Source organism: Muntiacus reevesi, unplaced genomic scaffold (assembly GCF_963930625.1).
Source record: "Muntiacus reevesi unplaced genomic scaffold, mMunRee1.1 SCAFFOLD_186, whole genome shotgun sequence".
Taxonomy (NCBI): Eukaryota; Metazoa; Chordata; class Mammalia; order Artiodactyla; family Cervidae; genus Muntiacus; species Muntiacus reevesi.
The window spans coordinates 57,026-82,532 of record NW_027077836.1 but is presented as its reverse complement, the minus strand read 5'-3'; the positions used below and the strand labels follow the sequence as shown (position 1 = coordinate 82,532).

Genomic DNA, 25,507 nt, shown 5'->3' with positions numbered 1-25,507 from the left:
AGAATCTACCTGACCACCCATGGATTGAACCCATATCTCAATTAACCACAAGTGAAAAAAAAAAAAGGAAAACAAAACCAGATGTACAGAATTAATAAATATTTATTGTGGAGTTTTAAAAGGAAACAGATAAATACAAAATGTATGTGCCTGCTCTAGGCCCTGAAAATAGAGGCAAAATAAATGTCCCATGGCTTCTAGATCTGTACCATGTACATAGATGTACCATGTCTTCTAGATCCGTTCTAGACACTTCTGCTAATCTACAAATGTTAGATTTATTCTCCACATTCTTTACAATGTGCTCCTGATTATAAAGAAATAGCACAAATAAGATACACCCAACTTAATGTCAAAGTACTTGATTAAGTACACAAGAACTTCCTTAAAAAGTTCACATCTCCATGTGAGCAATTAAATAGGAATATATTTCTTCTGAGATGCAAAAAGCAAAGGAGAAAAGGAAAGATATTCCCATTTGAACGCAGAGTTCCAAAGAATAGCCACGACAGATAAGAAAGCCTTCCTCAGGGATCAATGCAAAGAAATAGAGGAAAACAACAGAATGGGAAAGACTAGAGATGTCTTCAACAAAATTAGAGATACCAAAGGAACATTTTATGCAAAAATAGGCTCAATAAAGGACAGAAATGGTATGGACCTAACAGAAGCAGAAGATATTAAGAAGAGGTGGCAAGAATACCCAGAAGAACTGTACAAAAAAAGATCTTCATGACCCAGACAATCACGATGGTATGATCACTCACCTAGAGCCAGACATCCTGGAATGTGAAGTCAAGTGCGAAAGCATCCCTATGAACAAAGCTAGTGGATGTGATGGAATTCCAGTTGAGCTATTTCAAATCCTGAAAGATGGTGCTGTGAAAGTACTGCACTCAACATGCCAGCAAATTTGGAAAACTCAGCAGTGGCCACAGGACTGGAGAAGGTCAGTTTTCATCCCAATCCCTAAGAAAGGCAATGCCAAAGATTGCTCAAACCACCGCACAATTGCACTCATCTCACACGTTAGTAAAGTAATGCTCAAAATTCTCCAAGCCAGGCTTCAGCAATACTTCCAGATGTTCAAGCTGGTTTTAGAAAAAGCAGAGGAACCAGAGATCAAATTGCCAATATCCACTGGATCATCATTAAAGCAAGAGAGTTCCAGAAAAACATCCATTTCTGTTTTATTGACTACGCCAAAGCCTTCGACTGTGTAGATCACAATAAACTGTGGGAAATTTTGAAAGAGATGGGAATGCCAGACCACCTGACCTGCCTCTTGAGAAACCTGTATGCAGGTCGGGAAGCAACAGTGAGAACTGGACATGGAACAACAGATTGGTTCCAAATAGGAAAATGAGTACATCAAGGTTGTATATTGTCACCCTGCTTATTTAATTTATATGCAGAGTACATCATGAGAAACGCTGGGCTGGAAGAAGTACAAGCTGGACTCAAGATTGCTGGGAGAAATATCAATAACCTCAGATATGCAGATGACACCACCCTTCTGACAGAAAGTGAAGAGGAACTAAAACGCCTCTTGATGAAAGTGAAAGAGGAGAGGGGAAAAGTTGGCTTAAAGGTTAACATTCAGAAAACTAAGATCATGGCATCTGGTCCCATCACATCATGGGAAATAGATTGGGAGACAGTGGAAACAGTGTCAGATTTTATGTTTTTGGGCTCGAAATTCACTGCAGATGTTGACTGCAGCCATGAAATTAAAAGACGCTTACTCCCTGGAAAAAGTTATGACCAACTTAGATAGCATATATAAAAGCAGAGACATTACTTTGCCAACAAAGGTCCATCTAAGTCAAGGCTATGGTTTCTCCAGTGGTCATGTATGGATGTGAGAGTTGGACTGTGAAGAAAGCTGAGCGCCGAAAAATTGATGCTTTTGAACTGTGGTGTTGGAGAAGACTTTTTAGAGTCTCTCGGACTGCAAGCAGATCCAACCAGTCCATCCTAAAGGAGATCAGTCCTGGGTGTTCATTGGAAGGACTGATGCTGAAGCTGAAACTCCAATACTTTGGCCACCTCATGTGAAGAGATAACTCGTTGGAAAAGACCCTGATGTTGGGAGGGGTTGGGGGCAGGAGGAGAAGGGGACGACAGAGGATTAGATGGCTGGATGGCATCACCGACTCGATGGGCATGAATTTGAGTAAGCTCCGGGAGTTTGTGATGGACAGGGAAGACTGGCGTGCTGCGATTCATGGGGTCACAAAGAGTCGGACACGACTGAGCGACTGAACTGACTTGCGGGGAGCCGGCCTGACTGCTCAGGCCCCTTCTCGGCCCTGGGAGAGATCAAAGGGTCTCTCTCTGTCCCGCCACCCCTGATTTATTAAAGTGCAAATTGGCCTTTCTCACCTCCCTCAAGGAAATTGCTGCAGCCACCATTTGCCCATTCTCCTGACTCTGACAAGATTATCAAGCTCCTGTGAATCTTTAACTGATTGTAAGACGCCAGTGCCATCCTCTGCTAGTCTTAAAGAGTTGAGATAAAATTCATGAGCTAAAACTAGTGTCTGCAGTTCTGCACGTATGCATGTCTTTGATCTAAAATTTGGTGAGTCCTGTGAGCATATATATGTATGTTACCCCTCAATAAAGTCGTCGGAATCAGTTACAAGCTGACTCCGTCTCTCTCAACCCCATCTTTCCTAGTCTTTGATTTCTCAGGTGCTCTGGTGATTGCGTCCTCGACCTGTTCCTTAGCCGGCTGGCCCGGCACTGACTGACTGACTGATATTTCTTCTGACAAAGAATTTTAACCAGAAACTGGTAACAGTGACTGTCCTGCCCAGAACCAAACTAGGAGGATAGGGCACAGAATTTTGGATCCTGAATTTCCCCATGGTACAAATACAGGACAATCATTCCCTTACCGGACCAAGGCCTGTTCAGTCACCTCCTAAACAGGTGTGTAAACTGTTCTCCTTTCTCCTAGTCTGGCTCACCCCTCCTGTCACCTGCATGATCACCATCCTCCCTCTCGATTCCACCATCCACTATCCACATGGAGGCCAGGGTGGTCCTTAGAACACAAACATGCCACCACCGGCCCCCCATGCTTAGAAATCTCCCCTGGTGTCGCCCTCGGCATGCTCACCAAGTTCCAGCCACACTGGCCTGTGGGAATGCCCAGGTCCCTGGGCATCCCACCCTCTTTCAAGACTCAGGGCCTTTGCACATGCTGTTTCCTCCAACAAGAAGGCCCTCTGCCCACAATTACTTCCTCACTAAAACCTGCTCTTTCAGGCTTCAGCTGAAATGTCTCTTCCTCGGAGAGAAGTTCCCGGATTTCTCAATCTACTGATGTTTTCAGGACATGATTCTCTCTCCAAGTGTGGTGTTTTCCTTCACGGCAGGTACTCTGACCCGCTTTACCTGCCTTTAACATCTGCCTTCTGTGTGACACTGTTGGGGGCCACAGGGGCAAACCTCTTGATTCTGCTGTTTACAACGGAAACACCTGAGACCTTTATCAGCTCATAACTGCTGAGTGCCTATCTGTTGCATGAACAAATGAAGGACCTGGGAACCTGAGTGCAGGACTTTCCATTTCCCTTACATTTACTGCAGACCTCTTGCACACCAGTTCCTCGTTCATCAGCATCTATCCTTAAATAGTCACTGCAAAGTGTTCCTACTGTTCTGTGTACTCCACACACCCTAACAACACGATACTGATTTCTACGCCCAACTAACTGATGAAAACACTACCGAACAAGGCCAGGGACGAAATCTCAAGTTGCAGACATACTTCTCTGCAGGATGAGCTCTCAATAACTCATTTTTCCTCCAGCAGTCAGTAGTCTTGTGTCTTATTCTTCACCCAATCACAGGTCCTCTGAAGTCTGTTGTTCAGCTCAAATTCTCCTCTGTGCCCACTCCCATGCTTGGCTCTGAACAGTCTGCAACTCCAGAACCCTCTAGCCTACCAAGCTGTAGTGTTCTGCAGCACGAGTTCCCAGCCCACTTCACTCAAGCGTTCGGGAGTCACTGTTACTCCTGCTAAATTTGCAAACTGCCTGTTCTCCCGTTAAACCCACTAAGGCCTCACCTGATGAAAACAAGCAGTGGAAACAAGACACTTCACTTGTCAGGTCTGTTACTTGCTCCTGGGTCATGTCTTTTGGATCCACCCTAATTACTTTTAAGTCATACCAGTCAATCAAGAAGCATTTATCCAACACCTACCAGGTTCCAAGCACTATTTGGTCCCTAGAGACATAACAATCATTAACACAAATCCACTCACACTGCCCCCTCCTCCCCTGGGCCCCGAAGGAGGGAAGGGCTGAACACAGCTGCCCGGGGGCAGAGCCAGAGGCTATGGGCACCACCCACGGGCTGGGCGGTAGGCCTAGGGAGGCCAGAGAGGGGAGAGAGCTCCAGGCAGAGGAGTGACCTCTGTGAAGATGACCCGAGACGGCACAAGCCCTGGGACTCAGCCCAGGATTTTAGGCTGGACAGTGACGACCGAATCAGTGGCTGAGGTTGAAGGGGCTTTCCAGGCCCAGTACCAACCACAAACACCCAGCCCTTCGGGGCGGTCCGTCCCATCCCCTCTCACTTCCTTCGCCAGGCCCTGGAGCCCGATGGTCTGGCAGACCAGGGCCAGCTCCTGCTCTGTGAGGTGGCCGCTGCTGCCCACACCCAGCTCTTCCCAGAGGCCCCGGACCCGGCTTTCGAGGGTGTCGAAGGAGAGGCTGCGGGGTTTCCGGGGGCTCCCGAAGACCTCAGAACCCCAGGTTGGCAGCTGGCCTGAAGCAGGGGAAACACACCAAGGCGGTACTTCACTCTGAAATCAGATGGACTGACAGATGGGCAGACAGACACGTGGGAGAGTCAAGCTTCCGATGGTGGCTACACGGGGCTCACCAGCAGTTCTTCCAACTTAATTCTATGCAAAAGTTCACAATAAAGGGGGGACTCTGCTGCACGTGGGGAAGGCATTTTCTGAAGGGAGCCTACAGAAGCTGTAGCACTAGGAGCACGCCTATAAGGTTTGTGCTTAGAATAAAAAGTCCAGGTTTAAAACATTAATGTCTAGAAGGTCTTCAAACCTGCCCAAAGCAAAGAGCACAGTCCAACGAAGGTCAATGACCCTGTCCCTGGGGCAGCCTCTCGTCCTGGCTTCATCTACCTGTTTGTTCTTGCCCAAATATATCTTGTTTTTGTAATATTTATTTGACTGCTCTGGGTCTTGGTTGCTGCACGTGAGATCTTTTTAGTTGTGGCATGCAAACTCTTAGTTATAGCATGGGGCTCTACTTCTCAGACAAGGGATGGAACCCGGGGTCTCTGCAATGGGAGTGCAGAGTCCTAGACAATAAATCACCGCAGAAGTCCCTGGCCCAACTATTTGAAGGCAAATCCCAGCTGCCGTGTACTCACCCCTGAGTGTTTCAAATGTACTCCTGACCCCAGTGTGACGATGGCCCTACAACCCAACAACGACATCCCAGTTCTCTACCCAAGTCTCCCGACGGCTGATTTCTTCAACTCAGCATTAATGCAGAATCCTCCCTGTGTGTGTGGTTACTCCCCCAGAGTTGCTGGATCACCTCCCACCCACCCCCCATTCCCCGTCCTCATGGACCTCCATCCCTAATATCTCCTGTAAACAGGAACTTAGCACCAAAGGGTAGTTTAGATGCAGGTTGAGTGTTATCTTTTTTATTTTTTTCTCCCAGCAAAAACACCCCAAGGTGGGCTGTCTCCATACCACCTCACATCAGGAGCCATAAGTGTCTTTGAGATGCAGACTCAGCAGCGAGTCCGGGTGACAGACGGCCAGGTTTCATAGCCTTTCTAGGTTAGCCAGGTGGCTTTCTGAGGTTTCTGAAGCTTGGCCACAGAAACACCCTTTGGGAGAGGACAGACCTTGGGGTGGCCACAAAGAGCTCTCTTTAGATAAGCAAGGCTTCAAAGCAGAGCTCCCTCCACGCCCAGACTGCACCACCCTGCCCGACACAGGACGAGGGTCCCCTGCACCTGACCAGACCCCGGCTCTCGGTCAGTGGTCTGGAGCTCTCCAGAGAGGAGTCACCTTGGCGTTTACTGTGATAACCCAACTAATAACCAGAAAGTCCTTTCCTGAGGAATGCTAGGCTTCCTTGCTCATGAATGATGCTGCTTTTCGGCTTGAGGAAAACACAAGGGGAGGTCCACTTCCAAGACAGCTTCCAGCTTAAAACATCTGAACGTTCTAGGTAAAAATGGAAAAACGGGACTTCTCTGATGGTCCCGTGGTTAAGAATCCACTTTGCAATGCAGGGGACTCGGGTTCGATCCTTGCTCAGGGAACTCAGATTCCACGTGCTGTGGAGCAACTAAGCCTGTGGCCTGCAACTAGAGAGGAACCTGAGCACTGCAATGAAAGGTCCCAAATGACGTATGAAGATCCTGCAGGCTACAGCTGAGATCTGAGAGCCAAATAAATACATTTTAATTTAAAATTAAATAAATAAACAAAGGCAGGAACCAAGAAGAGGGAAAAGCAATTCTGACACCAGGGCGTGTTCTCAGGGCTGGCAGAGAAGGTGAGTAAGTCCTGTAAGGTCTGACGTTAGTGTCTGTGCACGAGTGACAGTTCTTACCTGGATGGAAAGAAGAACCCCAAGCTGTCTCTGGGGAGAGAGCTCAAAATCACTCAGTGAATAACCTCCCCGGAGCCCTTCCTCTCGTCCCCTGGATTTACTCTGAGTCCAGTTAATTTAGGAAGTGATTTTTGGACACAGAGAGGTCCACCTGCCTCACCCAGCAGCACAGACACGTGGTTCAGTCGGCTGACCTCCCCACGCTCAGCGCTGAGCCAGCAACAGCCTCGGCCCCGAGGGCCGCAGTCTGGACGGTGCTCAGCACCGGTGCAGACCTCTCACTCAGGAGAAGCCCCAGGTCAGCTCTGGCCTCCCGCTGGAGCCGTGGTCCTGCACCTTCTGCCCTGTGACTCACTCTGGTGAGAGGCGTCCTTAAGGAGCCCGCACACCCGCGTGCTGGTGCACCCAGCGTTGCTGAGCACACCTGTGACTGCCTTCCGGGAGCTCCGCCAGGCTCCCAGGACCAGAGCCACGTCTCGCCCTCCACGTGGGGCACAGTCAGGGCCTCTGGTGAGGGGGGAGGCTGCTGGCCCAGGCCTGGCACGTTAGGAAGGAGTCCCCTGGCCCAGGCCTGCCGGTCGCGAGGATCACTGTGACCCTAGCCAAGCAACTAGCTGCTCTCTTAGCCAGCAGTCCCTGCCCAAGGGTCTGACCTCAGGAATCTCAGAGAGACCACCCACACTGGGCACCTCCCAGGAAACTCTCCTTCGCTGGCAGCCTGCTGCCTGACAGCCCAGCACTGAGCAAAGGGGGCACTCACCACAAGGCCAGGCTTTATCTTGGGCTTCAAACAATTCATTCTGAGGCTCCTTCGCACTGTCGGCTTCTTCATCATACTAGAGACTGTGGAAAATAAGAACGAGAAGGACATCAGCCACGATTAACCCGCAGGGGTGGACTGCCCCGTGGATGTCCTTTCTGACATGAAGGCCCGAAGGCTCCTGCAGTGGACAGCTCAAGGAGTCTCAGTGGGGGCCCCGGAGGCATCCATCACGAGCCCGCCAAGTTGTGCAGGGTGAGCCTTGGTCCAAGTGCTGGACGCGGGTGACTGTGGCTGTGGCACACCTGCCCTTTCTGCCCTCAGCCGATTAACCTTCCCCTCCTCCTGCAGGGCCAGGGGAGGGGGGTGGTAGTGAAGAGGGGTGGCCCGCGGCCCCCGTTTCTGAAAGAGGATGCTCTGTGGCCAGAGCTGCCCTGCAGACAAAGAGACCCAGAGACACCTTAAAACCAAATGTAGGTCCTCAAATAGCTGCTCTTCCAGCTATGAGATGCCCTCTCCCATCCTCCTGTGTCATGTCATGTGAGCAGTGACTGGGGGAGGTGCCCAGGGGGGTCCACCCACCTCCAAGCTTTCCAGGGATGTGAAGCAGCAGAGCTGGCTTCTCACACTGGGTCTGACCGACTGCTCCAGTAAATCCGGGGCTCCACCTGCAGCGCCACAGGGCTCGGGCTGGCTCTGACGGCCGTACCACTTAGAGCCGCTCACGTATTTTGGGGGCACTGCCCAGGAGGCAACTGGAAAGAAAATGGGAGGTGTGTGGGGTCTTTAAAACAGACCCTGAACCCACTTGTGCTTACGAAGATGCAGATTCGGAGGTGCGATCTGGCTCTCGGGGACAGACAGAGAAAACGTCAGAAGAACACAGGGAAGGGCCAACGTGGGGCCGGGGCTGAGACAGCTAGGGTGGGAGACAGGACTTTCCATTGTAAAGTCTCAGTGTTGCTTCAGTGTTTCCAAGCAAAATATGCTTTTGCTATGTGATAGAAAACTAATTCAAAAATCTAGATTTTTACACAAAGAAATAACCTTACAACAATCCAAGTGCTCTAGAGACCAGAAGGTCATTTCCCACCCACCTGACCCCACTTCAACACAGCACCCCACGTGCACAGGACACAGAAGGCAAGGACCTCAGCACAGCCAGGCAGACTCAGACTCCGCATGGGTCGAAAGTCGGGGGCAGAGGCAGGTGCGGACTTCGGCTAGGGATCCATGAGGCTCCCTCAAGCCCTATTACACCCCTGCACTTCCTTCTTCCCTCCTTACCTGCCCACATCTGCGGACCAATGGGGACTCCACAAGCAGAGAAGAAACAACTCTGCCTCTGCAGGATCTGAGTGGCCAGAGAGACTGGGGAGTGGGGGTGTGGCCTGGGCTGTGACCAGGAGAGAACGCGGGTTCGAAGGGAAGCACCCAGAAGGGGCCAGCTGGAGAGAAAGGCAAAGGGTCCCAGGAAGCAAGGCCAGGCCAGGAAAAGAGACCGTTGCACACAGGTGGGTCATGGTCCCAGGGACTAACTACCACCTTGTCTCTCTCCTCCTCACCGGAAACTGGCCCGTAGCCCCTGACCTTGGGAGCATCAGAGGAGGAGGCTGGGTCCAACCGGGCCTCCAGGAGAAACAGTGACGCCAGCGATGCACAGAAACTGAGGACAAGGAAGGAGTCTTGGGAAGAAGATGCTGAGTTCCATGTCACAGAGGACATCTAGGGCAGGATGACCATGTTCCTGGACCCTGTGAGGTTATCATGGGCAGGGTCTGGCCCTGTACACTCTCCCCACGTGGGAACTCCCGGGGATGCTGGAGAGGAGGAGCCGTTCCCACTGACAGGGAGGAAACGGGAGGCTTGAGCACCCCATGCAGGGAGCAGGGGCCTGCGTGCAGGCTCCGCACCTGCTCTGGTTTCTGTCTACACACAGGCTGTGGCTGGTTGCTGAGCGGGGAGCAACGGGAAGAGAAAGGCCATGTCAGTTGGGAGTGGGCAGTGGGGACACACTCGGGAAACCAGGGGCGCCTGACAGCACGTGGACCCCCGCCTGGGGCTCAGCCACTCGCCGCTCACTGGAGGTCGTGACGCAGCACCACGTCTGTGCCCTTGGCCTGAGTGGGCTCCTGCCTCTCCCCTCCTGAGATCCCCCGGTCCGTGTCCAGAGGCCCACCTGCCCTTGATGTGGTGCCCCCTTTCTTCATGGTTTTGGCTGCTCAGCCCTTTCCTCAGAGCAACAAGACATCCAGAAATCACACACATTAGGACCAGTTAATAATGTTCTCTGAAAGTGTCACCTCCTCCCTCCACCAGGGGGAAATGCGCCTCCAGAAAAGTGTGTCCACGGGGCAAATCAGGCCAGGAGGGGGCAGCCTCTCACCACCCACAGGGCACAGAGCTGTGGCCTCTCAGTGGGAAGGTCCAGTCCCCACCCGCTGCCCAGACGGCCGCAGACCACAGGGTCAACCGCGCCTTGTGCCTCCTGTGTGTGCGTATTTATTCATAGGAGCAGAATGCCAAACTCTACAAGTGAAAAATACATTGGTTTGGGATCTCCCTGGTGGTCCAGTGGTAAGGACTCTGCGCTGCCAATGCTGGGGGCAAAGGTTCAATCCCCAGTCAGGGAACTAACATCTCACTATGCTGAGAGGCATATCCAAAAGATTAAACAAGCAAAAAAGAAGACAACAAGAACATTCTGGTTATGTGTTCTGTGATGGCCTTCACCGAAAGAGCAGAACTGCTGAGAAGCAGAATGTTCTTCAAAACCCCAGCCATTTGGCCCCAGGTGCCACGCACCTTCCTGGAGCATCAAAGCGTGTGTTTCCAATCGTGGCATGAGTCGCTGGGAAGGACCAGCAGGCAGATTAGAAAGCCGGAGAGAGGGATGCTGTGGACTGGCCGGGGAAGCAGGGATGAAGCCCATGGGGGAGACCGCGAGGGTGGCCCGCATGGGAAGCACACAGCCCCGGAGGGCGGGGGCAGGGCTCGCTGGGCTCTCACAACAGGGGCCGCCCGTGAGCACCAGCCCTGGCCGAGCCTCCTCAGGCAGGCCTATGACTGACCCCCCCACTGACTGGGTAATTGAGCAAAGTCTGAAAATTGAAAGAAGAGAAAAGCACAGAACAAAACAGGGGTTGTTAGGGAAAAGTACCAGTCACGAAGAGGACACAAGTTACCACTCACAGGAGTTCCAGCACAGAAAAGGGAGCGATGACACGGGCGTGGCCTTTCTCAGGCACCTTCATGCCCAGGGTCACACGATCACACCCCAAGTCCGGAAAGGGAAGTGGCCTTCTTCCCACCTCAGGGAAGAGAAACGTGAGACAAAGCAACCAATGACCAGACCCTTCAGGTCCCAGGGCGGCTGTTGACAAGCTGGCTCCTACCTCTGGTTAGACTCCTCCCCCGGTCAGACTCCTTTACTCCTTTCCCATCAGGCCCCACCACCTTATCAGACTCCTCCCCGGTCAGGCTCATCCCCCTGGTCAGACTCCACCCCCTTATCAGACTCCGCCCCCTTATCAGACTCCGCCCCCTTATCAGACTCCTGCCCCATCAGCCTCCTCTCCCCCAGGTCAGGGCTCCCACATGGCTCCAGCCCGGGGCGGTGGGATACCAACCAATTTCAGCCCCAGGGGAGGCTGCAAGTGTTTCCCCAAGGGCCTAGCTCCAGACTGGAAAACCTCACCTGAGTAATGGGAACGATCAGCCACAGGATTTCAGGGGTAGGGGGCACTGGGGGGCTCACTGGAATCTACATGAAAGGTACATAAGCCCCAAACCTCCCAATGGCACCCGCTGCCCCAGTCATGCGCCTGCTCCTGACCAAGGCCCCTCTCGGGGTGTGGGAGCAGACCAGGGGCCTGTGTGGGGCAGATGCCTCGAACCCCTGCACCGTGGGGGAGGAAGGGACCCGCTGGCCACTGCACTCTCCCTCCCAGCACTCCTCAGATGCAGCCTCGACGGGTCATCCGGCCAGAGCACGGCAGGCGCTGTCAAGCCAAGGAGTTGGCCCATCTTCTAAGGAGCACGTCCGCCATCTCCTTCCCATTGGACCCACAGGCCACACCTCCAAGCGGGCCTCCCTCCAGAATTCTCCCTCCGCTCCTGACCAGTATCAAAGCCCCTCTTCACTTGTTTTGAAATATTACCTTTGTTCCACGGGTCCCACTGGAAACCAGGATTCTAAGAAGTCCGAGGAGCACAGAGCACTATTGTCTGAGACAGAAGACAGGCGGAGGGCTGCCTCAGCTGGTGGCATCCTGCTTGCTCCACCAGCCTCCCAGCCTGGCCAGCACCTTACACCTGCACTGCGCCTTGGATGATCGAATTCTCCCACCTCTCCACACCCACTTTATCTTGTCTACACCGTTCACTGTAAGGACAGCACTAGATAGTACTTGACATTTGTGAGATTGTGACTTATAATAAATATGAATTTGGTCTTCCTGCCATCCCTTGCACAGCCTCTAAAACCCTCGAATTTCCTAAGTGATGAGAGCAACCACACCCAAGTTTATGCTTGGTTTATAAGCTGACTTTGAGAACCACACCTTGAGATGGGCGGGTGGCCAGGGAAACCAACGATGTGATTAGAGGTTGGTACTTTCAGCCCTACCCCTGACCTCTAGGGAGGTCAGAGGCTGGATGTTGAATTCAGTCACTGATGCCCCATCACTGGATCAGTCATGACTGTGGAACGAAACCTCCATAAACCCCAAAAGGATGGCATTCAGAGACCTTCTGGGTTGGTGAACACGGGGAGACTGGGGAAGAGTGAGGCCTGGAGAGTGTGTGGGCCTCTTCCCACAGTCTATGCACCTCTCACCCTGAGTTACAGCCTTTGCAGTAAACTGCTGATCCACTAATGGGTTACCCTGAGCTGAGGAGGCCGTGGGTACCTCCGATTTTTAGCCACTGAGTCAGAAACACAGGTGACAAGCTGGACTTGAGATTGCTGTCTGAAGGCATTGCTGTCTTAGCCTGTGGGGTCTGCAGCTGTGTCCAGGGGCATGGTGTCAGAATGGAGTTGAACTGCAGGACACCCAGTTGGTGTTGCAAAATGGCCTGGTGCGGGGGAAACTACACAGATCTAGTGACCCGAAGTGCCAGGGTATTCAGAAGATTTTGTGCAGTGCAGACGAAAGCACAAGAGTTTTCCCCTTGCAGAACCATTTCACAAATAAGGAAGCCAAAGAAGAAAAAAACCCAGGTGCTCAGTCCATGGTCCCAGTCCATGGAGCTGGGGATCATAGATCTGCTGCATTGTTCAGGTACATCATCATATTCCAGAAGTCACAGAATCACGCAAAAAGAAGTAAAGAAGGCCACAAAGGCCTCTTACCTGACTCCAAAGGCCCACTGTCTTCATCTGAGGAGGCAAGACCAGCCTGTGAGGACAACACAGCCACAAAACCGTCCTTAAATTCCTCGAAGTTAACCTGTGAATTTGAGAAAAGCGGTCAACACTGCTTTTGATAGGCCACATACATAACACACTGGCCTTTGGTGTTTTCTCAGATCTTATGTGCCTTCAGCACTGAGGACATTTATTTTTTCAAATATTTACTTAAGGTTTCAAAAACCTGAAGATATAGTGAGGCAATTAAGAGGAAATCATAAGCCCTTCACCAAAAATCACTGCTAACAACTCCATAAAAGGAAATAAGATAACACAGAAAATAGTGCAGAAAAGAGGCGTCTGATGACCACAAACATTAGCACATAAAGAAATATCCATGCCTTCACTACCCACCAAGAAAGAGAACATGCCAGCACCTAGGCTAGTCCTCCACCAAGGTTCCTTTCCTGATTAAATCCCCCGCCCCTACACCGGGGGGAAAAAAAGCTCTGAACACTCACACATATGTCCTAAGTGTTTCTCTGGAGTATACGCACCAAAGAATGGGATTGCTGGGTCACAGAATATACATTTATATCCTCTTGGCAAATTGAATCTTCTGTCACTATACAATGCTGACCCGCTTCAGTTCACTAATGCTTTTTACCCTAGAGAGTAGCTTTCTTATGGAGCTTAAAAGTTTCATATCAACCAGTTTTACTGTCTTCAAAGAAAACACAAAGCCTGTCTGATAATTTGTGTCTTTGTTATCATTTATTTTAACTCCTTACAAGATATTTTTGTTTTATATAGCCAAGGCTCATTTAGAATTATTCAAATATTCGCCACTTTGTTTTTCACTTCTTCCTTCACTTCTGACCTTCTGCCTGGGATAGTTTTCCATCTATTTGAAATAGATCTTTAAGACTTACGTTTTTCTTGAGTATGCTGGTGCTAAGCTTTTTTAGTGTGATTTTCTGAAATGTTTTCATTTCATTTTGATTCTTTCTTCAGCAAAAATATAATTTATTAAAAGAATATTGGAAATGATCCAGATGTACTTAAAGAAAATGGGTAAATAGACTGTGACTCAGTCAGAAAATGAAAGACGACAACAGGGGAAACAAAAGCACTGGCAGAGACAATGCCTGGACCCTGACCTGCACTCTCTGAACACAGACTGCAGACATGATACTGAGTAACAGAACCAGAGTATGCACTGAGCATGTGCTGTGTGTATGTCCACCTGGAGGAAGTTCAGAAACAGGCAAACAAATCTCTGCTGTTCTCATCAAGACAGTGGCAACTGCTGGAGCCAGAGGGACCCCAGGGGCACCTGAGGAGGGATGCAGGATGCTGGGGCCCAGGGCCGCTTGCAATGCATGTTCACTGAGCTGCACACTTCCCAACTCTTTTCTCTGCCTGTGCTTCACCTGACCTCACACAGAAAGAAATCAACGCAGGGATACTTGTAGGTCAAAATGTCACCAGTATGTGCTAGAGAAGCAGGCCTGGGGCTCTAGTTCCAAGCATGCTTCCCACACCTGGCACAGAACTTGAATGAGCACATTTCTACTGCTGCCTCTGAGCACGAAATGCAGCTGTTGGCTGTGGAACGTCTCTGCCTGGGTTATACACTATCAGAGTTGAAGGTGGACTACTTATAAGTGTGTTTATCTTCTGGCTCCCCAACTAGCATGTGGTCTCACGGCTGACACATTGTAAATACTCAACAAATGTCTACTGGATGTGCTGGTCTCTATAGCCTTTCAAAACTGAGCAGAATTCACCTTCTCAAGGAGACATTCTTTCACCTTTCTTTAAAAAAAGTTTTTTATTTATTTATTTATATTTGGCTCTGCTGGGTCTTCGTTGCTGCAGGCTTTCTCTATTTGTGGTGAGTGGGGACTACTCTTCCTTGTGCTGTATGGACTTACCATTCTAGTAGCCCTCACTGGAAGGTGGGTGTGAATTTGCTAAACTGCTAGTATGACAATGTCTGAAACTTCTTCTTCTTTATGATGGTGCATCAATTTCATCAGGTGGTTCTATTAATTTATTCTTGTTCAGTCACAAGTCATGTCCAACTTTTGCAACCCCATGGACTGCAACACACCAGGCTTCCCCTGTCCCTCATCATCTCCCAGAGTTTGCCCAAGTTCATGTAATATCGGTGATGCCATCCAACCATCTCATTCTCTGTTGTCCCCTTCTCCTCCCTAGCCTTAATCTTTCCCAGCATCAGAGTCTTTTCCAATGAGTTTGCTCTTCCCATCAGTGACCAGGGTACTGGACCTTCAGCTTCAGCACCAGTCCTTCCAATGAATAGTCCAGGTTGATTGCCTTTAGGATTGACTGGTTTCATCTCCTTTTGACTCAAAAATCTTCCTCAGCACCACAATTCAAAACCATCAATTCTGTGGCACTCAGCCTTCTTTATGATCCAACTCTCACATCCTTACATGACTGCTGCAAAAACCACTGCTTTGACTATATGGACCTTAACTAATCTCATATTGAAAAGGCTGCGTCCAGACTTATGCCATGTGGATCAATACTAGAAAGAATACTCTTGCAAAGCTTTCATTTCACAGAGATGTTGTAATGCTCCTTTTACATTCCTAGCTTCTAGATGTTGCCTAGCACATAATAAGTGCTCAAAAATACTTGTTGAGGGACTTCCCTGGTAGTCCAGTGGCTAAGACTCCAAGCTCCCAATGCAGGGGACCCAGCTCCACTGCTGGTCACGGAACGAGATCTCACATGCTACAGCTAAGAGTTCAAATGTCCCAACTAAAGATCCCACATGTCGCAGGGAACACTGGTGCAGCTCAAAAAATAATATTAAAAAGAAAAACAAACTTGACTACATGGGAGCAGAATGAAATGGCCATTTTGTTTGATCCAATCTCATGTCTTTTGTGTCTTTGATAATACTTATCAGCTTTCTTTTCAGCCACCAAACAGGAGGGGATTTGAGAATTCTCTTGGTTCAGTGGCTAGGACTCTGCACTTTCATAGCCAAGATCCCAGGTTCAATCCCTGGTTGGGGAACTAACATCCCACAAGCAGTGTAGCATTTACCAAAAAAACGAAAAACAGGAGGGAATCTGATGGCTGAGTGTGCTGCTGTTTTATCTGATACCATTTGACTGTGTTTCTGTGTCCTCTCCCATCACAGCTCACAAGAGGACGAAGGGCCAGGGAAAAAATAAATCAAGGAAACCAGGTAACCTGTGTATGCTGCTTTAACCAGTGTTGCTTTTCACAAATGTGCCTTTTGCTCACCTGGCCCTCGAATACAATTCCAGGTGATAGCAAGAGGGGCTAGGACATGAGCAATCAACATCACACCCAGTTTCTTTTTTTTTTCCTGACCACACCACAAATGGTATGTGGCATCTTAGTTCACCAGCCAGGGATGGAACAAGCTCCCCCTGCAGTGGAAGCATGGAGTCTTAACCACTGGACCACGAGGGAAGTTCCCACACCTGAGTCTGAAGTCCATAAAGAAAAGTCAATAGAGGGGAAAGTGACCGAGCCGGGTCGGGTGGGTGTGTGAGGCAGAGCCCTCCTCGCCGCAGGAGCAGCTCTGCTGACAGCACCAGCCACATGGGCTCTGGGGAAAGTAACAGGAGTCAGATTCACCTCGAAGTTCTCTCAGGGGCCAGCAGGGAGGGGTTTAAGGTTGTTCTTCATTTGTTTCTGCTCAAGAACCAACTCAGGAATCTTTCCAGGTTAGATTTTTTTTCTCATTCAAAATGAGACCAGTTTTATTGAGTTCTCTGTGTGTGTGGGGGGGGGGGGCGGCGGAATATTCTTCCTTCAAAGGTAAGATGACCAACACAACTATAGGCACTGCTTTTTTTTTTTTTTTTTTTGCAGACTGTGGAATTTTAATATCCAAACCAGGGTTGAACCCGGGCCCCTGGCAGTGAAAGCCCAGATCCCTAATTACTGGCCCACCAGGGGATTCCCAGGCTCTGTTTTAAAATGAACACGTGTACCTCCCTGCTGGTCTAGTGGTTAAGAATCCCCTGCCAATGGAAGGGACATGGGGCTCGATCCCTGGTCTGGGTAGACCCCTCAGGCTGTGGAGCAACTAAGCCCAAGCACCACAACTGCTGAGCCTGCACTCTCGAGCCGGGGCTCTGCAACAAGAGAAGTCACTGCCAGGAGGAACGAAGAACTTTCTCTAATTTTAACACTGTCTCCAAAAGTAAATCAGAAGTCAATTAAAACGGACTCAAATGCATTTCTTTTTAGAGCTGAATAATACACAGCTCTTTATCCACTCCACTGTTGACGGTCATCTAGGTTACTTCCATGTCCTAGCTATTGTAAATAGTGCTGCAATGAACACTGAGGTACATGTGTCTTTTTGGAATTTGCTGTATGATGCAGGGAACCCAAAGCTGGTACTTTGTGACAACCGAGAGGGGTGGAATGGGGAGGCAGGTGGGAGGGAAGTTCAAGAGGGAGGGGCTATATGCATTCCTATGGCCAATTCAAGTCAATGTATGGCAGAAACCATAACAATATTGTAAAGATATTATCTTCTAAATAAAAATGAAAACTTAATATATAAACGTTCATTCATTTAAAAGGCGAAAACTCAGGCAAACCTTATTTCTCCATGAGGAAGGACTTTTGAATCTGTGTTTAAAGTTACTTATAGCAAGTTTTATGCCACTACTAACAATTGTAACACATCAAAACATTGATGGTAGCCATAACAGCAGTATCTAAATCTTTGGGTCTATATATAGTGATAAAAAGTGGAACACACAAAAAAGCTATCAATCAACACCACTAAATATTAATGACAAGTCTGGCTCATTGGGTGCTGCTTAAACAGCGGGTATTAGGGCGCGTCTGATGTAAAGGGCGTCCCTGGTGGCACAAATGGTAAAGAATCCACCTGCAATGCACGTGACCCGAGTTTGATCCCAGGGTCTGGAAGATGCCCTGGAGAAGGGAATGGCTCCCCACTCCAGTATTCCTGCCTGGAGAATTCCATGGACAGAGGAGACTGGTGGGCTACAGTCCATGGGGTCGCAAACAGTTGGACACGACTGAGTGACTAACACTATCGCTTAGAATATGGAAAACTCAACAGTGCTGGTTTTTAAATCTGCTTAAAAGTAAGTTAGATGCAGAGAAACACCACTTAAAATACTATGTAAATTTTCATCATACACACGTAACACAAAAATATTTTCTGTTCAAAAAGATTTTGTCATCATCTTTAATGGGAAACAACGAAATATCATGGAAACAGTTCAGTAGGGAAACGTTTACTATTTATCTTTCTAAATCTTATATTTTTCAAACAAAATCTGTTGATACTCTGCTTTTGCTTTCAAAAGTTGGTCATCATACACATTCGACCCATCTGAAGATCTTCGCGAAGACACTTGAAAGGCATCAGATGCCAATTCAGCCTCAACTGGAAAGAAAAGGAAAGAATTATATTCTTTACCTAAAATACTTGAGTTAAGTAACTATTAGTTACAACAAACCAACAAAAAAATGAAAAAACCTGAGACCTTTCCTAGTGTTCCGAAAAATGAAATCTATCTATAGGTGGCATGACGTGAAATACAAGATTACAATTCTATAACCTGCTCATGGTTGCACGTGTGGCTGAGCATCAGATTTCTGGTTTCCTCATTCTTCATTGGTTTACTCAGTAACTGTGTGCAAAGGTGCTGGGACAAGGACTGCAATTATAAGATGAAGGCGACCCAGGTCCACCCTGGAAAATGATATGCCTTCAACTGGAAAAACAGACAAACAGGCAACTTCCACACAGACTCATAAATACAAAACAGATTTAAAAGACGGCACAGGGACACTCAGAAGGGACAGCCAGCTTCGTGTCAGTACTGCCAGCTTTCTGGTGGAGGCGCTATGGAAGCAGATGCCTGAAGGACAGGAAAAAGTACAGGAGACGGAGGGGAGAAGCACGTACAAAGACTGGAGGTGAGGACGCGCAGCTGTGGGATCCTACAGTCTGGCTGGTTAGATGCAGAGCTGAGGGCAGAGGAGGGTGGTAAGGAGATAAGGTCGCCTACTTTGGCAGGACCCAAACTGGTGTGGGTGTTTGGAGCTTTTCCTGAGGGTGAAAGATAAACTGGTGACAAAGTCAGTGACAGAGAAATTTTAGTCACCCTCCAAGTGACAGCTGCCCACCCGTGACAGATTGAGTCTGGGTTTCCAGCCTTAACTGCTACCGGCGCTTGAGAAGTGGGTGAACGCCACGTTTCCTGAGAATAGTGTCAGGTGCAGGCGGATCGTTCCACAGGGATGGAGGCAGTAGAAGAAGGAAATAGCCAGAAATAAAAGAAATGTATAGACCTTTAGAGATTGTTTTTTCAAGCTGTGGAACATGATGAATCAATAAGGAAGAAGGGTGTTTTTCACTATGACAGCTCATGCATTCACATTTCTCATTAGCTGTATGTAAGAAAAAATATTTAACATGGTGTCTGTTATCCAAACAATGGAAAGATATGCCATTTACTGCTTATGGTATATTTCAGAAATCAATGTCCAAATTTAATTAGTATGTTTTGGTAACATACCTTTCCTTACTTCTCTAGTTATACTCCTGTCCAACTCCTGTCGCATCTGAAATAAGTCAAATATTATTTATGTTTAGATAAACAAGAGATACTATCATAGGAATGATATCAAACTTACTAAATGTGACTTTTAAATAATACTTTTAGACACTAGACCTAACCTCAAGATTACTTCAGTAGAAAAAGAAAATCACATAAATAAAAGAAAATGAATTCCTACTTATTCTCCTTACAGATAACAGAGCATATTTATGGAATGCTTTTTAGATCAATCTGATAAAAAGTACAATAAATATCAGTAATCGAGAACACGTAATTTGAAAGAATGAGGGAATGACCCATAATCATAGGAACGACCCAAAAGATTACTATCTTCCCCCCTAACAGCTGCTTCCCTAATATGTACTTCTGAGACCTTTATTTTGATTTCTAGGTGAGGATCGTGTTCAAATGGAGGAAGTAGTCTGAAGTCGAATGTTAAGAAGGAGAACACATCTGCGATTTTCTTTAAACTTTCCCATTTAATGAAAAGACAGAAAGAGAAAATTTACACACAAGAACCAGTGTACCAGCAAGTTTCAATTCTGACGATGTTTAGCGAGAGGGATTCTCTCATAAGTGTGTTTCTGAACTATGTCCCGTAGACGGGGAAGGTCCCACAGGGGTCACTGCAGGGATGGGGAACAGAGAAGTCACAGCTGCGGGGCCTCTGGCCGCTCTTCAGCTACAAGGCTCTATGCTTGTCTCCGTTTTATGTTACACGGTTCCCTGCAGGAGTTTTCTTTTCTTTTTTTTTTTTTTTGAAAAAAGGTTCTTTTCTTAGGGGAAAAAAGAACTTTTTTTTAAGGTATGTGAGTCATTGATTTAGTCAAAGTTCCTAATTCTACAAAAGAAGTAACAAAGGCCATGTCCTTCTTACTGAGTCCAGAGTCCTAGGCCAGCTACTTTCTCAGATTAAGAAAAAAAGAAGCATATATTTTTAAGTATAACATAGACAAAATGATCATGTAAAACCTTGTTATACAACTGAATAGTGCTTGTGGTGTGACATGATTTTCTAAGTAAATTATGTGTTTTAAATGCATGAACAAGAATAAATCAATATCAAATTCCTATTTGTGGCAGTCGATATAGTTAATTTAGAAAGCATACATAGTTTTTAAACAGAGGGCAGGGAACTTGAAGGAGAGAATCTTTAGTTGAATCAAGCAGGCCAAAAGTGAAGAGATTCAACCTTAAAAGGATGTTCATTTCCTCTAGATAGAACCTGGCTTGCTAAAATGACTCAGCAATGAATTATCCACATTTTGGTTTATTGAGGATACAATTTAAAACACACAACAGATCTCTCTTTACTGTTTAGCATACTTCTATCCAAGCTGTCAACATTAGTGGGTATATACAAAGAGCAGGAGTGTAATCTCAACTATAATCTAAATCCGGTCAGAAATTGCAGTTGAACTTCATTTCCTCAGCCTGAAGTTTCAAGGGGTGCACTTATACTCCTACCCTCCTCATGAGAAGCGAGGAGATTTACCCAACGGGTGAATTTGGGAGAAGGAACTAAGAATTGCTTGCTTGGTTCCCAATCTCTTCTTTGAAAAGATGTATGCACGCAGCACCGTGAACTTGGGTCTGTGATAGGCAGCCCGCCCCTGGGACGGGGGTCAAGCCTTTGCTTTCTCCCCTTAGGCCTGTGTCTGCATGGGCAGGTCTCTGACTTGGGATGAAGTGTCTGGAGGCCCGCTGTGACTGCGCAGCTAGAGCACGTCCTCCAGGTTCATGGCTCTCAAGTACTACGACCCAACGTAGCTCCAGTGCTGTCGAAGAAATCTTAGGTTGCTCTTCTATGAGAGCAAGAAGCCAAATGAGAAAACAGGTTGAGACTGCATGTAACAAGGGCTGCTTTTCTCTGCATCACCATCATGGAAACAACATCAAAAGCCATAAACTCGAGTGCACTGACTGAAATGGACATTTTAATCACAATGACTTCACAATGAAAACTAGTTGCAATTTAAAGACTCCCCTTCATTGCCATCTCAGGCATCATTCATCCAGGTGATGTCAAGACAGAGACAAAAGAGCTTCATTACAAGTTTTCAATATTTGATTTAACTACAAACTTAGAAACATTCTACAACTGCTCAGCAAGATATATTGTAGACATTTAAATCAAAATCCTGTCAGTAAAATAGCAATTAAAGGTGTACTCTTGTATAAGAAAATAACAAAAAATGTTAACCTAAAATCAGAAATTAATCTTTTGATTAAGCATCACAAACTTATTTAATTCATAAAAAAGATTTATCTAGGATTCCTTCAAATAAAAAGCATCCGTATGTCATTAGTGTTTAGATGCCAGTCAGTCACTTATGCTTAGGGGTAGAAAAACTGCGGTGGGAGCAGCAGAGCATGGAAATGATTGTGAACCACTGCCAAAGTGAAATCAATTAGAAAGTAAATCAAACATCTGAAAGTATACTTTTGGTTACTAGACAATAAGATATCTTTTCTAAAGTAGAATTTCAATGCAGCTTTCCAAGAAATTTAAGAAGTATCTCTCAAAAAACAAGAGATCTTTGCCATACGTTAACATGAATCAGCCACACAATACTGTAAAGTAATTAGCCTCCAACTAATAAAAATAAATGGAAAAAAAAAAAAAGAGAGATCTGGGACCAAAAAAAAATCATTAAATGTCTCCTTGATTATCATAGTTGATTATGGTTTTACTTAGTATGTGTAAGTCAAAAAAACAACTCAGATGTTCACCAAATTAAAAACAAGGGTCATTTATATCAGAAATCTGAAACTCAATGAAAAAAATAGAAAAGAACTAACCTTGGTCAAGTAAGTCTCCACACTGTCATTTGAATGGCGTCGAATTGAGGTAGAAAACCCTATGTTTGCTCTTGAAATAAGATTTGTATTGAACCCTGAAGTAGGATTGAAATTTCCAACAGAACAGGGCTCCAGGACTGGCGTGCTGCTAGGAGTGCTGAGTAAAGCTCTGTTCTGCTGCTTCTCGACCTCAAGTTCGGTGCTCATCTCTGCCAGGCTCTCATTAGTCCTGGGGAAGATGGAAAGCACCGATTTCATTCATGCTTCCCTAAGTGACTTGCATTTTGTAAGTTGCCACACAGTAAATGGAATTCCTATTACCCTGTGTGAACACTGAAAGCAGAGAGCAGACCTGCTGGGAACAGTGACAGCTCTGACCTTGTTCTAAAGAAGCACACGTGTGTCTGGGCTCCTCAGGTGACAAGTCACAGCTGGGAGAGGAGAGAAAGGGCGTCAGAGAGAAAGGGAGGTGGGCTCACAGTGACACCTGCTGCCTCTGGGACACGCCTGCCCCCAGAAAACAGTTCAGGGATGAAGAAACACACCTCCCACAAAGCCACGTTCAAGTGCTTCCTCTCACCACCCTTGTACATACGTGTCACTCACGACCTCGGAGAAATTAAGCATTTGGCTCTGAGGAATCACCTCAAGCCACAATCTCAAGGGGAGGATGAGAAAGTCAGTGGGTGAGACTGAAGGGAGCTAAAACAGCTCCAGGAACAATGACAAGTATCCCCTGCTTTTCCAAAGTTCACCTTACTTTACTTCACTTCTACGAAGGGCCTATGTCAGCACCTCTTTCTGATGCTCCCCCCCGCCAAAAAAAAAATTAAAAAAAAAAAAATAGTAAAGATCTGAAGACAAATTTTGGTCTCATTTAAAAAGTCAAAACTCTGACCAGTGTTCAGTGTACACATTAGAGGGAAGGGCATGGCACTCCCGAAGCAGGGAGACTGGCCCCACCGAGCTCCTTCCCCGGAAGCCACACCCCACACCCCAGCATGAAGTCCCACAGCCCTGAACACTCTCTGGGAGCACCTGTGCTTCCCTTGTGTATGCTTATTTGGGGCATCGACTAGCAGAACGTGCCCTAGGTCCCTGCTCCTTTGCTGTATGCTCTCTGGGCTTATGAAAGGCGTCCTAGGAGTGCTCTGCTTTCAGAGGCGGGGAAGCCTGGACTCGGCACTGCAGGTGGGATCTGCCCTTTCCAGCCTCCAGACACCCCCTCAGTCAGGCCACCATGTGAATTACCCTGCCTTTCACATCTGCGTTAATTTCCTCCTCTTTCACAAGCATGCCTCTACACAGTGTGGAAACACTTGATACAGGACTAAATTAGCCTGTCCTAAGGCGCCCCCTTCGCAGTGACTATCTAGTCAGCTTTCACTTCCGACTAATCTGAGGCACCGCGCTCTATAAATGTTAGGCTTTAGAGACAAAATAAGGAACTAAATTTATTTTCTGTGATTCGGTGTTTGGACTTACTTGTCTAGTTCATCTTGCAATGACTTTCTAACTTCAAATTCTACTAGGTAGAGATGCTTATATGTTTCATACTCTGCTTTATTATCTTCGTGCAAAGTTTTCATCTTAGAGAGTTCAGATTCCAAGTCTTTAATTCTTAGTTCCACCTGTTGAGATCCTGCCTGTCTCTAAGGCAAATTGAAAAAGATAACATCTTTAAAATAAGTATAACCTGGAAAATTAGATTTGTTTCCTTTCGTGTTGAGACACTGATTCAGAGAGTGATCACAAAGGTGAAAAAAAGAGCAGAAGTTTAAAACAATTATCACTAATGTGAAGTGAATTAAATCTGAATTATAAAATGAAAGTGGAATGACGGTAATAGTAGTACTTATATAATCTGATAATTCAATGAAGAAGAGGATCAACACAACATTTTAAAAATTGAACCAGACAGCATAAGAATTCAAGAGGATGGTACTGGTTCCAAACCACAGTATTTTCTTTTCTTCCGAATGGTCTTATTTTATACCAACTGGTCTTATAAGTAAGAGGATTCTCTAGTGAGGATCATTCTGATAGGTCAATTTAGTGATAACTGTGAGGGAAACGGAAATATTTAAAGGGAAAACAAGTGCCCCCCCGTCCTTCCAGAAATCTACAAAAAAAAACTGTTCTAAGAGAGGCAGAGGAAACACACAAGCTGTATACATCCAAAATGTAATGTCCAGTGAAAGTGAATTCAAGCACATGACAGATCAACAAATTAACCTGCAAAAATAGGTTGACTTCCTTTCATTTCTCTACTAGATCCTGTCTCGCTCTTTCTTCAGTCTCCTGTTGATACTGCTCTACTTGACTGTGTTCTATCACATTCATTTCTTTATGACTTTTGAGGGTCACTACATCTTGCTCCAACTTTTTTTCTTCTCTCTAGTTTTTTTTCACATTTCTTTTGCATTAGTTTCATAGATAAAACCTCCTGTTGAAACACTTGATTTTTCTGCATCCAGGTGCAGACATTTTGAAGAGTCAGTTTCCATCTCTGCTGGAAAATCATCAGTCTTCAAGAAGAAAATGATACCGTTTGGTAATGAGGAATGTGGACTGAGCACAGCCTAACTCAAACCCAGGACCAAATTAAAACAATGCTATCTGTATTGTAGAATGTAGGACCAGGGATTAATCAGAGAATCAAGAAAGATGTTCACATCACCAAGAGTCACAAAATATGTTCTTCACTGGCATCTTTGTCACACAACGTTTGCAATTGATTTCATACTCTTTTCTTGTTCTACAATAATATTTTTCTATCTTGCCTCCAAAAAATGACTACAAGTCCCTTCTTAGTAGAATGTCTCTTAATCCTTCCTCCGTCTTAACGTCCCAGGGTTTTAAAGTAGTTCCAGGGATACTATATTTAGTTATCTAGGGCTAAGTTAATAAATGCTTCCCAAAAGAAGTCTCTGAGAATAAGACGCTAATTAATAAATCTTATAAACACGGATTCTATTCCATAAGACTTTTCCTGAACTACAAAGACTTTTTGCTAATTTTAATTGCAGTCCAAAGAGAAATGATTCACAAAGTTAAAGAAATCCCACCTCCTAACAGTTTACAGAGATGATCCATACATTTTTCTGAACAGCAACAACAACAAAATGCCTCATTCTTGTAATCCTTTGTTACTGTCCATTTATGCAAGACAAGTGCTGTGCATATCAAGAAATATTCCGTTACACCAATGCATACTTAGACAAGATTCCCCCTCATGGAAAAAATGGCAACAGTGTAAAATTAGGGGCTAAGCTCTTCCTCAGAGACTAGATAAAAATGGCTGAAGTGAAAAGGCTCCATGGGAGATTGACATTAAAGAAAG

General features: G+C 46.7%; 1 protein-coding gene across 1 annotated transcript in view; it reads right to left on the bottom strand.

Moving 5' to 3' along the window:
• Nucleotides 1-17,971: 17,971 nt before the first annotated feature.
• LOC136155181 (ankyrin repeat domain-containing protein 26-like) overlaps nucleotides 17,972-25,507 on the bottom strand; it is a 63,639-nt gene continuing 56,103 nt past the window's right edge. The window contains exons 26-29 of the mRNA XM_065917052.1: nucleotides 23,650-23,816; nucleotides 22,165-22,393; nucleotides 19,321-19,366; nucleotides 17,972-18,182 (exon numbers count right to left, since the gene is read on the bottom strand). Coding sequence (XP_065773124.1) covers nucleotides 18,046-18,182; nucleotides 19,321-19,366; nucleotides 22,165-22,393; nucleotides 23,650-23,816 — 579 coding nt within the window. The 3' untranslated portion in view covers nucleotides 17,972-18,045. The remainder of the gene's footprint in view (nucleotides 18,183-19,320; nucleotides 19,367-22,164; nucleotides 22,394-23,649; nucleotides 23,817-25,507) is intronic.